Source organism: Ursus americanus, chromosome 18, assembly GCF_024610735.1.
Source record: "Ursus americanus isolate L20-20 chromosome 18, mUrsAme1.1.p, whole genome shotgun sequence".
NCBI lineage: Eukaryota > Metazoa > Chordata > Mammalia > Carnivora > Ursidae > Ursus > Ursus americanus.
This window is the reverse complement of record NC_142144.1, coordinates 16,761,893-16,778,051: the sequence shown is the minus strand read 5'-3', so window position 1 is coordinate 16,778,051 and position 16,159 is coordinate 16,761,893. Positions and strand designations below refer to the sequence as shown.

The following is a 16,159-nucleotide window of genomic DNA, read 5'->3' as shown; positions in this document are numbered from 1 at the left end:
AGAGTCAAAACCCTCCACCAAGTATTTATATGCGTGACCACCTCTCCTCGTCGCAAGCATCCTGGAGAAAGGAATCCCATCTCAGAGGTGAGGACACGGAGTCTCAGAGGTGTTAGGGACTTGCTCCAGTTTTCACACTTCGTGAACTGCAGGAAGGGCACAACTGGTTTGAGAGCTGGGCTTCCTAACCGCTTTCTACTCTGCTCTACTCTTCTCGAAGGTCTCTTGGTCTCTGTTCCACTGCTAGCCTCTGTCTGGCAGGAAACACAAAACTCAAGGAGTTGGAGAGGAAAAAGAATGGCGTCCTGTTCTGTCACCAAACTGGGCATCACTTCTCCCTTACTCATGGGGAATGGAGATACATGCCTTCCAGAAGGTCTCAGAGATCCGCATGTCTTCCCATCTTAATACAAAAAGGAGATGAATTTATCATTCCCATGGGCCTCTCTGTTCCCATGGCTCAGACTATGAGGGCGATTTCAATGTCCCCTTCCACTGGGGGAGTTCAAGAGCCCGCAGGGGCCAGTGAAGAGCTCTGCTAAGGAAGAGAGCCAGGCAGTGCCTACACGGGCACGGGGCAAACAGCCCTTCTGGAGGAAGTGTTACCACTCAGCTCCCGCCATGTGCTGGAGGACCTAGACTTCCCGGATTCTCCAGTAATCAAGTGAGGCAGAAATGTGCATTGTGATTCAAAATGCCCTGATTTATAAAGATTGATAACTTAATTGAAAAACATAAAACATACTCTCTTATGCAAACAAAACAGAAGAAACATATCTGGGGGCCGAACTCTACCTAGAGACTGCAGAGTGCAACCTCTATTCTCCGGTCTCCCCGGCATCTTCCCTTCTCAATGTCAACTCCACCTAAACCCCTCCTTCACAACTTGACTCCAATTGCTTAACACCTTTGTAAGAAATAATTCCCTATTTTTCAATGGCTCCTCAACTCACTCACAGCAAAAATGAATATCTTTACCTACCAGGACCCATGTGACCTTCTTTTCAGCATCTCTGTGACCTCATTTATTCTACTGCTCTTCCCCATACTGCTTCTTCCTATTCCTTAGACACTGCCAGAACAATGATGCCACAGGGCCTTTGCACTTGCTATTCACCCTGCCTGAAAAGTTCTTTCTTTTTTAAATATCCAAATGGCTTTGTTCTTCATCTTCTATAGGTTGGTCCTCAAATCAGTGAGGCCTCTTCTAAGGGTCCTAATCTTCCTTGTTTTATTTCTCCCTCACTGTAATGGTCATGATTTAATATTATATATAAATACACATATGTTTTATATATTTATGCTTATAAAATATATATTTATAAAATATTTATATTTATATTTAATTATGTTTTTACATAAACATATTTTTCTTGCTCATTGTTTATGGTCTTTCTATATTAGAAAGTAAGCTTAATGGAAGAAGACTTGTATATATTTTATTCACTGCTTTATCCTTAGTGCCCTGGACAGCGCCTGACACATAGTAGAGACTTAATTAAAGCTTGCTGAATTAATAAATTTAAAAAATAGATTAACAGGGGCACCTGGGTAGCTCAGTTGGTTAAATGTCTGACTTTGGCTCAGGTCCTGATCTTAGGGTCCTGGGACCTAGTCCTGCATCAGGATCCCCACTCAGTGGGGAGTATGCTAGTCTCTCCTTCCCTCTCCTTCTGCCCCTCCCCCGCTCGGTCTCTTTCTCTCTCTCTCTCTCTAATAAATAAATAAAATCAACTAAAAAATAGATTAACAAATGTTACCTTATTTAGCAAATGTTTACTTAGACTTTATGACACAGGGGTATTGAGCTAAACACGTATCAAGAACTTTAAAACAGTCAGATCATTTGACCCAGTAATTCCATTCCTGGGAATATATCCTGAGAAAATAATACAGAATAGTGAAAAACAATATATAAAGCCCCAAAATGTTTGTTGCCAATGAACACACAATACAAAGGAAGCAACTGAAATGTTCACCAATGAATAACCTATGAGCAGTTATAAGATGGAATGATAAGCATGTTGAAATATTATGACATAACATTTCATAAAAATGTAAGATATAAAATAATAGATTTGCAACTTTCAGTACATAAAAGAGGAGAAGAGAAAAAATAGGAAAACAGTGTAAACAGGTATTATGGCTATGAGGAGGCATTAAGAAAAACTGCTAATTGAGGCTTTTTAAAAAGTTTTCTACAATGAGCTTACACACTTTTGTAAGTAGGAAAGATTAGGAAAATAAAAACTGATCATACATGTGGATGACGACGGCAACTGACCACATCCACCAGATTGGACGGGCACATGGGAGCCAGGGGCAAGCTGGGTCCCTGGGGGAGACGGTGAGCCTGAGCCGCCTGGACTCTCTTTGTGAAAGTCAGGTCCCCGCTGGGTGACGTCCAGCTATCTTGAGGGAGGCCAGTACGGGAGGTACAGAGTCCCCCGACTGCTGGGAAATTACTCCAGCTCTGATCAATCAGGGAGCAGTCTCTTCAGCCCCTGACATTTATCAAACCTCCTTCACCCTCATCTGTCAGTGTGCAGTGGGGCAGCCTCTCCAGGGCACAGTCTAATCAAGTCAGAATGCCCAGAGTGTCCCTGGAGACGAGGAGGAGGGGGCCTCCGAGGGTGAAGGGAGAAAAGAGAGACAGGGAGCTGGGGAAAGAATCATGAGGGAGGAGGGGAAGCGCAAACGTTCAGAGAACGCCCGTTTGTTTTGCTATCGTGGCAATTAATGCTGGGAAGTGACATTTTAAGGGGCTCTGGTGACAGCTTTGGTGACATTCCTGTTTGTGATTCCATGACAAATCTCTGTCTATATCTTATTTTAGAGAGCGTGGAGACAGCTCGGAGGACGGCTGTCTGGGGATGCCGAGCTCCTGTCTGTCGGAGGGTTGGCTCCTTCCCGCTGTGCCCAGCTTCTGCATTGAAGCACCAGGACCAGTGTCCAGGAGGGAGGGACGCACACGTCAAAGCAGAAACAGCTCTGCTACCGAGTCAGGGCCTGATCATCCGCAGCCCTGTTAACTCCACTATGTAGGAACATTAACTGGGGAGAAAATGCATGTTCTACCATCATACAAGGAGCCAGCTGGGGTTCAAAGGAAAAGCAAAAAAAGAAGAGAGAGAGAGAAAGGAGAACTTTTCAATTCTGAATACTTGCCAGGCTGGCTAGTTCTAAGGAACCTATTTATTCAAATACAGATCTTGCCCCACTTTGTTTTCTAAGAAATCCAAACAACAAAACAGAATGGAAACAGATTAAGTTCAAATTTTACAATCTGGGAACTAGAAGCAATTACTAATTGTGTCTCGTCTCCAAGCCTGCCACACCATCTGCGGCCAAGGGCTCCCCAGTCTTGTCTGGATACATCCAAAGATGAGGAGTTTTGATGTTTAAGATGAAGAAGGGGAGGGCAGTGTAGACGTAACAAGTTGTTTCCCAAGTGACATTCAGCATGCTGCAGAGATAAATACAGTATGGCCAGACAGAGAGAGCTGTGAACTTGAACTCAAGAGACGTGGGTTTAAGGAGAACTTTACTCCTAAACTCACTCTTTGTCATTGGGCGGTGGGGTGGGGTGGGGTGATTTAATTTCTCTGAGCCCCGTAAGGTCCTTTGTCTCTCAGAAGGGTTCAGTAACACACAGAGTAGTATCATATAATGTTTATGGAGCCATTCTATAAATGTTAAAGGACTATATAAAATAAAGCGGCTATTACTGTTTTATACCCCTCTAAACTGTAAGCTTCTAGAAGAAAACCATTTCCCATTGCACTTTGTCTCTTCTTCATTGAATGCAATGTTTTGCACATAATAGGTGCTCAGTAAACACCTGTGAAACCGTTGAATGACTGAGTGAATGAATGACTGAGTAGTGAGGGACAGGTGCACCCAAAAGATGATGCAGGGACTCAAGTGTCAGCCCCTTTCCCTCTGCAATAGCCGATAAAGGTGTAGAGAAGACAGAAAGTACACCAAACAGCCTTTGGGACATTTTGCAATGCAGACTCCAAAAAGTACTTTCAGCAAGGAGAACAAGGAGAGGCAGTTGGTAATATGAAGCCAGGGCAGTTGGGTGAAAAAAAGTCACATCCAAACGTTTCTTCTTTTTATGTTAAAGAAACTATCCTTCAAAAATAATCTTGTGTGGAACCCCGATGTATGGACAGTTAAAAGCAATCCAGCTCTGGGGAAAGCAATCCGACCCATCCTGCTTTCCGCTGGCCTCCAGGGAGCTCTGGCAGCACCCTGTCAAATGGGAGCTGATACTAAGGAGTGAGTTTCTCAGGCTCTTGGAGAACCTCCCTCTGGGGCTCCAAGACCCTGGGAAGAGGAACGTGTGGAGCTGAGGCTTAGAGGATGGGTGGTGTTTTCCAGGCAGTGAGCACAATGGGAGAAATTTCTGGGTCTTAGGGGATGGACGAGAGTGTCCCCTAAGGAAAGAATATGCAGGACACCTGAAGGGTCCTTTGGGAGGAACAGCTGAGTAGTTTCAAGAGAAAGTATACAGACGATGGGAACAGTGGGCCATGGTATGGGGTGAAAGACACCAGTGGATTGGCCACAGGGACAGCAGGGGTAAGACATAAAGCCCTACATGAACCACAACTGTCTCATGTACCATTCCCAATTCCTCCTCCCAAACCTCACCTTGAGTCCCTTGAATTATCCCCCTCCTTCAGATCTCCAGGCAAGGAGCATGTGCAGGAAGGTATCATAGATCCAGTGACCAGGGATCTGTCCCCCTGGGGGTCGCCCAGTACATTAGACCCTCTCTGAGGATTAGGAGATCTTTGAAATTCACGTCAAGTCCCACTCATAAACTGAAACCAATTCAGTGGTTCATACCAGCATTAAAAAGACGACATAAAAAGAACAGAAACTATCAGAGCATGCCACATATAATAACGGTAAGTATTCTTTTGCAAAACTTATTTTAGACACACACACACACGCACACACACACACACACGTGTGGGAACGTGTGTGTGCGTGTGTGCGTGTGTGTGTGTGTGGCCTCAGTGCAGAATCTATTTCTCCCTGTGGCTGGTGTTCAATATTTTTGATAAATGCAGCTCAAAGAAACTTGGCTTGCTAGCATCTAAGCCCAGGCCTTACCTCTCCTGATCAAATAAATGGACAGGATTAATGCATGTGGTGTTGTCTTCAGAGCATGCTGGGGTTTGCTGGGTTCAAATTCTGGCTTCGCTATTTTTAGCTTATATAACTGAGATGATCTCCAAATTTCAGTAAAGGTAATTTCTTCCTTATGAGATAGGTGGGAACAGTCAACAAAAGATTGATTTAAAATACTAAACAGGGGCACCTGGGTGGCTCAATCAGGTGAGTATCCAATTCTTGGTTTTGGCTCAGATCATGATCTCAGGGTTGTGGGATCGAGCATCACTTTGGGCTCTGGGCTCAACGCAGAGTCTACTTGTGCCTCTCCCTCTTCCCTTCTCTGCCACCTCTCTCTCTCTCTCAAGTAAATACAGAAGTCTTTTAAAAATAAAAATACTAAACAAGGTTTGTCTGGTACAGAAAATGTTAGTAAGGAGTCCATGCAGAGTTATCAGCCTGTGGAGTGGCAGGAAGATAGCCATCTCTCCATTCATTAATTTATTCATTCCTCCATCTACTGACCCAACACCTATTACATGCCCAACGCTCCATTAGGCACAGAACAAACCAAACAGAACTGGTCCATGATCTCATGGAACTCTGAATCTAGTGAGAAAATTAAAATAGTTAATAAATAAGTATAAATAATTAGAAAAATAAACAGGGGAGTGGATAGAAGGTAAAAGGACACAGCTCACATAGAGAAAAGAGCTTTGTCTGATGAGGTGGGATTTATGCTGATGCCAGAATGACCAGAAGGAGTCAGCCATGACAGACTGGGGAAAGAAAGAGGGGGATTTTTCCAGAAAAGATAATCATGGCATATGCAAAGGACCCGTGGTAGAAGAAGCTCTGCAAGCATGAAGAACAGAGAGGAGGCCATTGGCTGGAGTATAGGGGCTGAGGTCAATAGCAGTGATAGCTCTGGAAAAACTTTCAGCATGAAAGCGCTATGACCAGAGGGGTGATTACAAAGCCGCTGCTGTGGGAAGAACTCATGGATGAGGGTAGGCATGAAAGTGAAGACGTGTGAGGATGAGGTGTCTGGGGCATGCCAGGAAGGCTGATGCACCTTGAAGGGGAAATGGCTAGGCAGGGGTGAAGCGGAGGGGGCTAGAAGCCTAGGCTAGAGCCTCTGTGTGAAGAAGTTGAACACCAAGGCACTGGAATGAGGTGCTGGGTACAAAGAGCTCTGAAGTTTTAGAAAGTGCTACACAACAATGACATTTACATGGCATTCACTGGGGGTGTCAGAAGCGTAAGTTAATAAAGAGCTTTCCAGTTCTCTGTCACCCTAGAGTACTCTACTGACACCAACACAAGTCCCCTGTACTCTTGGGAACCTCTCAGAACACACACACACACACACACACACACACACACACACACAAAAGGATCTCCCTACTGCAAAGTCCCTTCTAGAAGCCAATTTAGAAGCTCAGAATTACTGCGTAGCAGCTTCCTGCCTCCAAGAACAGATGTTAACCACCTGTGTTTCTTCCCAGATTTGTGGATGAAGCAAGTTCATGGTTGCTATGTCTTAGCTATCCCTGCGACTGTAAGAGCTCGGGGCCATCCCAAGACCATGACACTCAGTGTGGGGTGGTGTGTTCACTCCCCAGCTCTGTCCCGACCATGACCGCTCTTGTGCTGGAGCTGCAACCTGGCTCAGCCACTTTCCAGCTGTGTGACCCTGGACAGGTTACTCAGCCCCTCTTTGCCTTAGTCTCCTGCTCTGTAGAATGGAGCAGTATTTAGTACACAACTCCCGGGGTTATTGTGAGGACATTATGTAAATGACGTAATTCATGGAGAGCTCCCAGAACTGCAGATATACAGCTAAATAAAGGTTTCTGTCTCTGTTTCTATTTCCCTCTCTCTCCTTCCTTCTCTTCAATTACAAACATGCATTTTTTTTCACAATAATAAAACAAAATTAAGAAAACCCAATATCCATTCGGCCATGCCCCTACCCTTTCCCTTGATAAAGTGATAAATTTGTTATTTTAATTTCCTCGAGCTTTCATGCATAATATTCAGGGAAGGGAAACATAAATTTAAGGATGGATAAGGAGCATTGGAATTAAAATGCATCAAGTTTCTGTTACGTACCAAACACAGCACCGAGCATTCACACACTGACATAAATCCGCAGTGATGTGCCGAGGTGATATTCAGCAGTGAGATTCAAAATACCTGAGAACTTCTAAGGCCTAGGCACCAACTAGTAAGAAAGGACGCCGGCCATAATCCTGGAGAAGTATCCTAAAGCCACCCTGTTCCTAGACAGCAGAAGCTTCGGGAGGGTTCTTGGGGGAGGGGCTGGGATGGCCAGGCAGCAGGAAGGCACTGGGAGAGCTCAGGATAGAGCGTGACTTAGCAACCAACACAGAAGAAGTTCAATATTTAACAAAGGGTCTGGCCAGACAGATGTGTATCAGCTCAATGTCAAACCTGCTCAATGTCAAACGATGCTTTTGGGGTTTGGAAACCCAAGCAGTGGCCGCTTGGTCATGAAACTTCTTCCCTCTGCTCTCCAGAATGTTCTCTCTATTATTTGCAAGTCCCGCTGAAAAGCAGGTGACAGTGCTTGAGAATGGAGAAGGGGTTTGAATTTATAAGCAAAATCGAAGTGGGAAAGGTGCAAATGAGATTAGCCTTTGGCAATATACTTTCAAAAAGGCTGTGGGATTATTTTTCTATGGGTTGCCCAGCCTCTCAAGAGTTGTCTCCTCTTGACAAAACCCGTAGCCCGTCCCAGGTCACCCCACAAAAGACAGTGCCTCGTGGTTCTCTCCCAAGGCTCCCACTGAGGCCACGGAGCACTCATCGGGTCTGAGCTGCTGTGAGGTCTTCTGCAATCGGCCAGTGGAACCATCCCTCTCCTGTCTACACAAGGAGGACCGGGTGCTCAGGGACCATAAAGGTGCAAGAACAGCCCCTCAGCCACCTCCCCACAGTCAAGGTGACCAGAATCCTGTGTGGAGTCAGGAAAAGTGTGCCCTCCACTTCCTCTTGCCTGGATTTCTCCCTCTTCTATCCTTATTGAATCTAAGAGGGCTGGATCCAGGACTAAGTGAAGGGCTTTGTGTTATTTCAAATTGTACTTTATTTTAAAGCCAAGGCAGAACAACATTAAAAAAAAAAATACCATGGGTCAGATGAAAACAGGTGAGGTGAAGGCACAGCCTTGCGGGGATGGTGGAGACGGCTGCCCAAGGCCATGGCATCAGTGAACCCAGGAATGGGGTTCAGTTCAGTCTGCTCATCTCCACTTCTTAGTGGGGGGGTATGTCAGAAAACCAACAGTTCAAAGACAGGAGCAACCATGGAGAACAAGAGAAACCCAGACCGTGGTGGCTGGAATGTTAAAGGAGACTGGAGGTGAATACTGGACGTGGATTAAGGACACTCGGGAAGCCCAGCTAAGACCAGGGGTTTGAACACAGCTCTTGGGATCCAACACCTGCCACGTACGAGGCCTTGGGGTAGGTATTTTGTACACATTTTGTTTTTTTATTGAATCCTTCCAGAACCCCTCGGTGAGGAAACTGAGACCTGGAGGGCTAAATTCCTGTTCTTCCAAGGTCACCCAATAAATAAAGGAGTCATGATTTGAGCCCAGGTCCAGATGACTCCAAAACCTGCACACTAGCCTACTGTCTCACTCTCATCACTGTGAGGGTTCTAGGCTTGACAAAAATGTCCCCTTTTAAGAAATCCCCCATGTTCTTACTAGCCCACTGAGAACTACGGGTAGACGGGTCCCAGAGGAAGGACCCCAGAAACAGAGAAGTAGGATGTAGAGCTCAGAGCTCTAGCAACAGCCCAAGCAGTGAGGATTTCTCTCAATTCACAAAAGAAGTGGGTCGATGTCAGAATGGGGGCCTCCAGGCCAAACCTTTAACCCATAGTTATCACCCGTGTCACGAAGACAATGAGGAAGAAAAAAGCGTTTTTTTTGCAGCATTTATAGGACAAGAGCCAAATTCCATCTATGAACAAGCTGGTACCACAGACACTTAATAAAGACAAATATGAACACATTCTGTGCTTATGCCCAAATAATCTGTCGTGTCCACCAACTTCTGGGACATGGGTCTTTGCAGCAGCACATATGAAAAAGGGTGAGAGGTTTCGGTCATCAAAAAGCCCAATATGAACCAGCAATAGTGGCACAAAATGTGATCTCAGGCTGCATCAACAGAAGAATACCAGCTGGCAAGAGGGAGGTGAAAGTCCCATTTTGCCTAGCACAGGAGCATTTCCCCCTTGAGGCAGGGGGTGTTAGTTCTGGTGTTACATTCTAAGACATGAAAAATTAGACTCTCCATCTAGAGAACAGTGACCAGGACGGTGAAATGGCTGAAAACTATGTCACATGAGTCTAGCTGAAGAAATGGATTATTTAAGTTGCTTTCCAGAAGTAACAGGGTGTCTTTTTCACCTCTTGTCAACTTTTCCAAGAGTTGCCTTAGAGAAAGAAGATCAGATTCCTTTGCTTTGTGAAGAAGGGACAGGGAAACAGATTTCAACGCAGCATAAGGAAAAGCTTTCTAATAGTAGTGTCTGAAAATGAGATGAGTTCTCTCATCTGAGTAGTGAGAAGGCCATCAAGGGAGGTAATCAAGAGATAATAGAGGAATATTGAATCACATAACTTCTGATGCTCCTCAAAATTCCAAGAACACTACTCCCCCCTCCCATCACTACTGAAGAGCTAGAGAAGACAAACTCTGATAACCCAACAGACAGACTGGCCATAAATCCAGAATGGCTTAGCCCAGAAGACACCAACTGTGTCCCCAACCGCCAGCATCCACGCCTCTTCCCAGCTCCCCAAAAGGCCCCCTGGAAGGTGGGATGCAACAAGGAAGACTCACCTTTCTTCTCAAAGTCCCCCTTCTCTTCCCCTGGCCGGCCCAGACTGTCCAGGGTGTGGGTCACCTGGCTGCCAAACTCATCCTCCCTGGAGACATGGTTGGCCCGCCGGGGTAGGTCCTCATCCTCCTCGTAGTCATAGTCATCCAGGATGGGGGTCTCCCGGATGGGCACTCCAATGACAGAATTGTGAGCCTGCAGCCGAGAGGAGCGGAAGCTCTCCCGGGCCTGGGGCCCCAGCAGCACGGACGGGATGTAGTGGATTTCATGAGTGGCTTCCGTGCTCGCGCTCTTCTGGGGGATGCGGCGACGCTTCTGCCAGCGCCGCTGGGCATACAGCGCCACCGTGAACACCAGCAGCAGAAGCAGCAGCGCAATGAGTCCACCCTGGAGCAGAAGGGAAGAAGGACAAGCAAATGGGCCACAGGTCTTTGAGCTAGAGTGCCATCGAGGGTTTTCCTGTCCACTACACTCAGCCCAGATCCCTGGGTGTGGTTCATAAAGACTCAGGAACCACCAGCCATGTCTTTAAAGCCAGAGAGATTTACTTCCAAACCTAGTTTCCACATCAACAAACGAACTGTGTGACCTTGGGCAAACTGCTTGACTTCTCAGAGCCTTGCTTTTCACGTGTGTAAGGATGATTAAGAATCCCTGCCCTCTCTTCTTCATTAGGTTGCCACGAGGAGCAAATGAGACGGATAATGGTCACATGAGAGCAATGCTGATAGCTAAATCCTAGGAAGAGTCAAGGGCTATGGCTTCACCCAAGTGAGTCTCTGAATTTCAACTCTGCCTCCCATCAGCTGAGTGACCCCAGGACATTTGCTCATGCTCTCTCAGCTTTGCATCCTCATCTCTAGAATGAGTCCATGAAGGGATCGAGAGATAGTAGCCTTTTTTCCAACCCGCTGCAAATATGAGACACCATTATAAGGTCAAACATAATTTCTGCATGGTCTATATTTCCTTAATTATCAGAAACACTAGTCTTCCTTTTTTTTAATTAAAGATTTTATTTATTTATTTATTTGAGAGAGAAAGGGAGAGCATGAGCAGGGGGAGGGGCAGAGGGAGAAGGAGACTCTCCGCTGAGCAGGAAACCCTATTCGGGGCTCGATCCCAGGCCCCTGAGATCATGACCTGAGCTGAAGGAAGACACTTAACCGACTGAGCCACCCAGGTGCCCCAGAAACACTAGTCTTCTAATACATGATTCCCAAAAAGGGGCCTGGGACAAAATAGTGCTTCAAAAATATTTGTGGAATGACTACAGGGAAACACACACACACACACACACACACACACACACATATCTTTCTAGGGCTCTTTTAATCAGAACATTAAGGTAAACTGAAGCTTATTTTCCTTTAATACATCCCACTGGCAAATATTCAATTGAGTCTACCTCCCATACCTTACCTTGGAACAGTTTACCGTGTATGAACATATGTTACATGATTCGTGAGACTCGTGAAATACCCTTTCTGTGAGTTCCTTGAGAGTAGGGTTATTTACAAACACGTCTGTATCCCCCACGGCACCTGCCAAGAGCTGGAGGTGACAGGAATGCATTCTCCTCGCTCCACTTTATTCGCTCTGTGCCAGAAACATCTTCAGTGAACACAGTAGCCCCCCTCATTGACCTTTCTTTTCTTCTTTACATACTGTGCTGTGTGGCTGGGGGATTGGAGGCCGCTGTGTTGAGTCCCTGGGGGTAATCCCTGGGGTTGGGAAGGATCGCCCTCACTCCATGGGGGAGAGGGGGGAGACATAGAGAGACTCAGAAACTCACGGCGAGCAACAGGCTAAAAGCTGAGCCTCACTTCTGGCTGTGACTTCTGTGAGGCATACCTGCTTAGGCCAGGAAGAACGCCATTTACTAAAATAATCTGCTATCCTGCTGCCTGCACCAGAAAGCTGTCATGTTCTTTTTGCAAGGCCCGCGGGTCAGTAAGCTGGAATTCATCACCTCCACAGCAGGTGGGGAGTGGGTGGGAAAGTGTGCTAAGAGGTCCCTAGGCGTGCAGGTACGGCCGACCGCCCTGCCTGACTTCAGGAGTGAGCTGCTGAGGAATCCCCAGGAAGCTTCCTCTGGATGTCAGAACTTAAGCACAAGTATCCAAACCCAATAAATCTATAAGTATGTGCGTGTGTGTGTGTGTGTGTGTGCGCGCGCGCGTGCACGCACGTGCACTGGTGCATGAGTACTCTATCAAATATATGCAAAATGGGTGGGCGTGCATGGTCCATGACCTTTGGAGCCCCTCCCCCCCAAAACAAGAACAGATCCCTTTCCCTCCACGGAACATACAATAATGATTGCTCTGCGTCTAGAAGTCTCATTTGACGGAGAACTACTTGTCAGTTTTTCCACCACAGAGAAGAAAGGCAGGAGGCAGAGGAAGGGAGGGAAGGAGGGAGGAGTATGAAGGGAAGAGGTAACAGCAAGGACAGTGAAGAGAGAGAGGAAGCAAGAACAATACTTGCTAAAACGATAGCAGGTCCTCTCCTTACTTTTACTTCATGTTATTTGATCTTCAAGACAATCCTAGGTGATGGCATTACAGTGTTTATTCTATTGATGAGATGAGGGAAAAGTGGTTCAGAGAGGTTAAGTAACTTGCTTGAAGTCACACAGGTTTTGATCCTAGGTCTACCTGGGTACAAAAGGCCAGGATGTGGTAAAGCAGGGATTTGAACTCAAGGCTTCATTGCACAGCCACTGGCTTCATCACAGCATAATGGTTCTCACAGACCTCAGGGAGTAGAAGAGAAAATGGGAAAGATGGGGGAGGTGCTGAAAGAGAGAGCAAATCCTGAGAAGGGAAAAGGAAAACGTTATCTTCAAATCCAGGATTCGAGGGGCACGTCCTAAGGCTGTTCTTCAGCAAAGTGTTTCATTTTGGTTACTGACATCTTGGGGAAATCTCCTTGCCTATCTTCACACCTCTGGGCAGTTCCCTGGCTGTGAGGATTGGGCCCTGCTGGTCCAGGGCCCTTCATTTTCTGCCCCTCCCGCCCACCCCGTTTCTGAGGGTTTGACCCTGTGGCCAGATCTCAGGATTAACAATGACCTGGGAAATATAAGGCCTAACCAAACTGTCCACTTCCACCCACGACCACCCCCTCCCTGCCTCCACTGCATCCAATCCACCCTCCCTGGTCACCCCTGCAGTCCTGGATCAGCTCCTAAATCCAGACGAGCAGCTCCTGGACGGCAGGAAGCCCCACGCTTTGCCTGCAACACCCGCCAGCAGTATCTGGCATAGTGGCCAGAAGCTGGCCTCAGAGCGACACAGTTTTAGTCCAGATTCTATTACTTAGAGGCTGTGTGGCCTTGACTAGTCACGTCAGCTTTCAGAGCCTTGGCTTTGTGATTGGTTAAATAAGGGCGGTATCCACGGCGTCGGCTCACTGAGGCATCGCGAGGCTCAGCAAGGTATGTGTAGACCGCTTAGTGCCACGTGGGGGACGAGGCAGCTGCTCATTGTTCGCTATTGCCATTGTCAACAGCATCAGCAAGGGTCTCTTTAATGTAAATGAATAAATGAAGGAGTGAATGGATAAACAGCTTGACCTTCTGCACCTCAATGCCTATTCTGCACAACTTGTCTGGAGTCCCCAAATCTTTCTCAATCTGGACCAGACATGTCACAGGTGCTCTGTCATTTACCTTTTTACAAGTGTGCACGTGAGGTATCTCTGTCCTATGTGAAGGAAGGAAACTGAGGCACAGACTCAGGAGGCCCCTTAAGCAAGGCAGCACAGCTGAGCTCCCCACGAGTGTCGGCATGGCTCTGTAGTTCTGCTCGGAGTGGGAAGGGACATGGGGACCGTAGGCCTGAGTCACCTCTGCCCCGCCTCACAGGTGCCCCCTCACATCACCTAGGCAATTCCAGGTGTAGAGTTCCGGCACAGGAAACTTCCAGAAGGTGGTGCAGAGGAACACCGCCTACTCCTTTGCTCCACGTTGATGCGGGCCGAGCTTGAGCGTGCCTTTAGCTTAACGATCTAGGGATTCTTTCACGCCTGGCTTTGCCATTTGACGGGATCCCAGGCCAGTGGCTCTGGCCCTCCCTATTCGCCCCAACCTCGGCTTTCATGAGCCTCCACTGGGCCAGCCACCAGGTGGCTTCTGTGACAGATCAAAGTTTCATTGCAGAAATTTGGCCCAAGGAGAATCTCAGTATTCAAGGGTTTACTGTGCCAATGACCTACTGAAACAAATGTCCCCCTTCTGGGCTCCTGAAAGCTGAGGGGACTTCACCTTAAACATAGTAGCAGCTCAGGGGATGTTACAAGCAGCAGGTCTGAGCAGCTCTGTGTTCCTAAGAGCCTGAAAAAGTGGTGGAGTACAGGACACTGTGGACAGGTTCCCACCAGGCAGTCAATAGTTTCCTAACTCAACTTGACTCACTGTGTTTGAGCTTGAATTTCTCAAGTTCCCCTATGGACCCTCAGTTTACTCAACTGTAAATTGGACTTAACAATACTTGGAATAGTACAGCATAGCTGGGGGCAAAGACTATAATGGTCAGAAAGAATTCTTTAACTCTCAGGCTACCACATAGAAGCTGGACAACCTTGGACAAAGGAATGAATCTCCCAATCACAATTTCCTCATCCATAAGACTGGGTCAAAAACATCCATAGAGAGGGTGGTTAGATGTGGGCTCATGGCTGTGGAGAGCTGCGCTCAGTGCCTGGTACGTGGTAAATCTGTGATCAGCTCTCACTCATGCATGACACAGGGTTGCTGGGCAAAGCAATCTGAGCACTGCTGTGATAGCCCTTACAAACTGAGAAGCTCTAGAGAACCATGTGGCCACCTCTATTCCCAGTGGGACATTCCACCCTAAGAAAGAAGACACGTAACTCAGAAGCAAGAAGAACCCGTCATCTGCATCCTTTCAGATGGGCCTTGGTCTAGACTGCTGTCTTAAGCACACACACAGAGCTGTACCCCATTTCTTGTGGTTTTTCTCCACCAAGGGCAAGCCAACAGAAAAGCAGGAGATGACACCAGGAAGGTAAGCAAGGCCAGAGTGTCCAGCCAGTGAGTCTGCATGCCGGGAGCCAACACAAGCCCTGGAGGTGAAGAAAACACTGCAGGGCCACAGCAAGTCAAGAAGGGAGAAGAGGACGCAGGGAAAGGCTGTGCATTTTTAGAAAGCAGGTTAAGAAGAGACCACGGCTCAAGGGGTGACGAGCAAAGGCCCTGCTGGCCTCAGGGACGACTGGATGCCAAATCCGATTTGGACTGTGTTCACTCTCGGGCAGCCCAAGACAAACAAGGTTGGAGAAGTGGCAGTGATTTCCAGAAATAAAAATGCCAGTCTGTTAGTCAGGGTTTGGTTTGTGTGAGACTGCAAGCATCACAGGTCTTGGGTGATCAGTTTTCCCTTCTTCTTACAGATCTGAGGATTTCACTAAGCTGTCGGGAAGGAAGTGGGGAAGACACGGCAGGAGCATTGTATGTTGCTGTCTCTTATGGAGCCTTCCCTACTAGAAGTCTCTCTAGAGAAGGATCAGCCCACCTCTCTTATTCTGTTACTGATGGTGAGTCGCAGATCCCCCAATAGAGCCAGACAAGGGCGAGGGTGGGCGATGTCAAGGACAGAGTGCCATGATGGGGAACACAGGTGTCTGGGGGCTCAGAGACCAGTGTGGGGATCACTGATTCCCTCCTGGCCATATGTGACAAGTTGGCTGTAATATTTTACCTCCTTGCACTGCATACAGGTGCCTACAAAATGCACTGATAGTCCCCAATGTGAAAAGTCATGCCAAGGATTAAACAAGAAAATAAAGGTCCGGCACTCAAATACTCAACAAATATCAGCCTCTCTATTCCTCTAACCCAAACCAATCCTTTTGCACCTTCCGCTTGCTCAAAATCCTTTCTTGGATCTCCAGGGCCCTCAGAATAATGTCCGGACTCCATGCCTGATGCCCAAGGTCCTTCATGATGAGGTGCCTGCTTCATTCTCATGCCCAGCTCCCACCAAGTCCCATACCCTGTCCTGGAGCCGCACTGAGCAATGAGCATTCCCCCAAAACGCGATGCTCTGGGCTCTTCCACACCAGCTGCGTCCTCAGCCCAGGCTGCTCTCACTCCCATCATGGTTTAAATAATGACCCCCCA

The 16,159-nt window shown here is 47.3% G+C and overlaps 1 protein-coding gene across 2 annotated transcripts in view; it reads right to left on the bottom strand.

Moving 5' to 3' along the window:
• Window positions 1-16,159, bottom strand: part of ASTN2 (astrotactin 2) — an 845,639-nt gene that overhangs the window by 643,268 nt on the left and 186,212 nt on the right. For both annotated transcript variants that reach the window (XM_045791077.2, XM_087869420.1), the window contains exon 3: window positions 10,014-10,398. In XM_045791077.2, coding sequence (XP_045647033.1) covers window positions 10,014-10,398 — 385 coding nt within the window. The remainder of the gene's footprint in view (window positions 1-10,013; window positions 10,399-16,159) is intronic.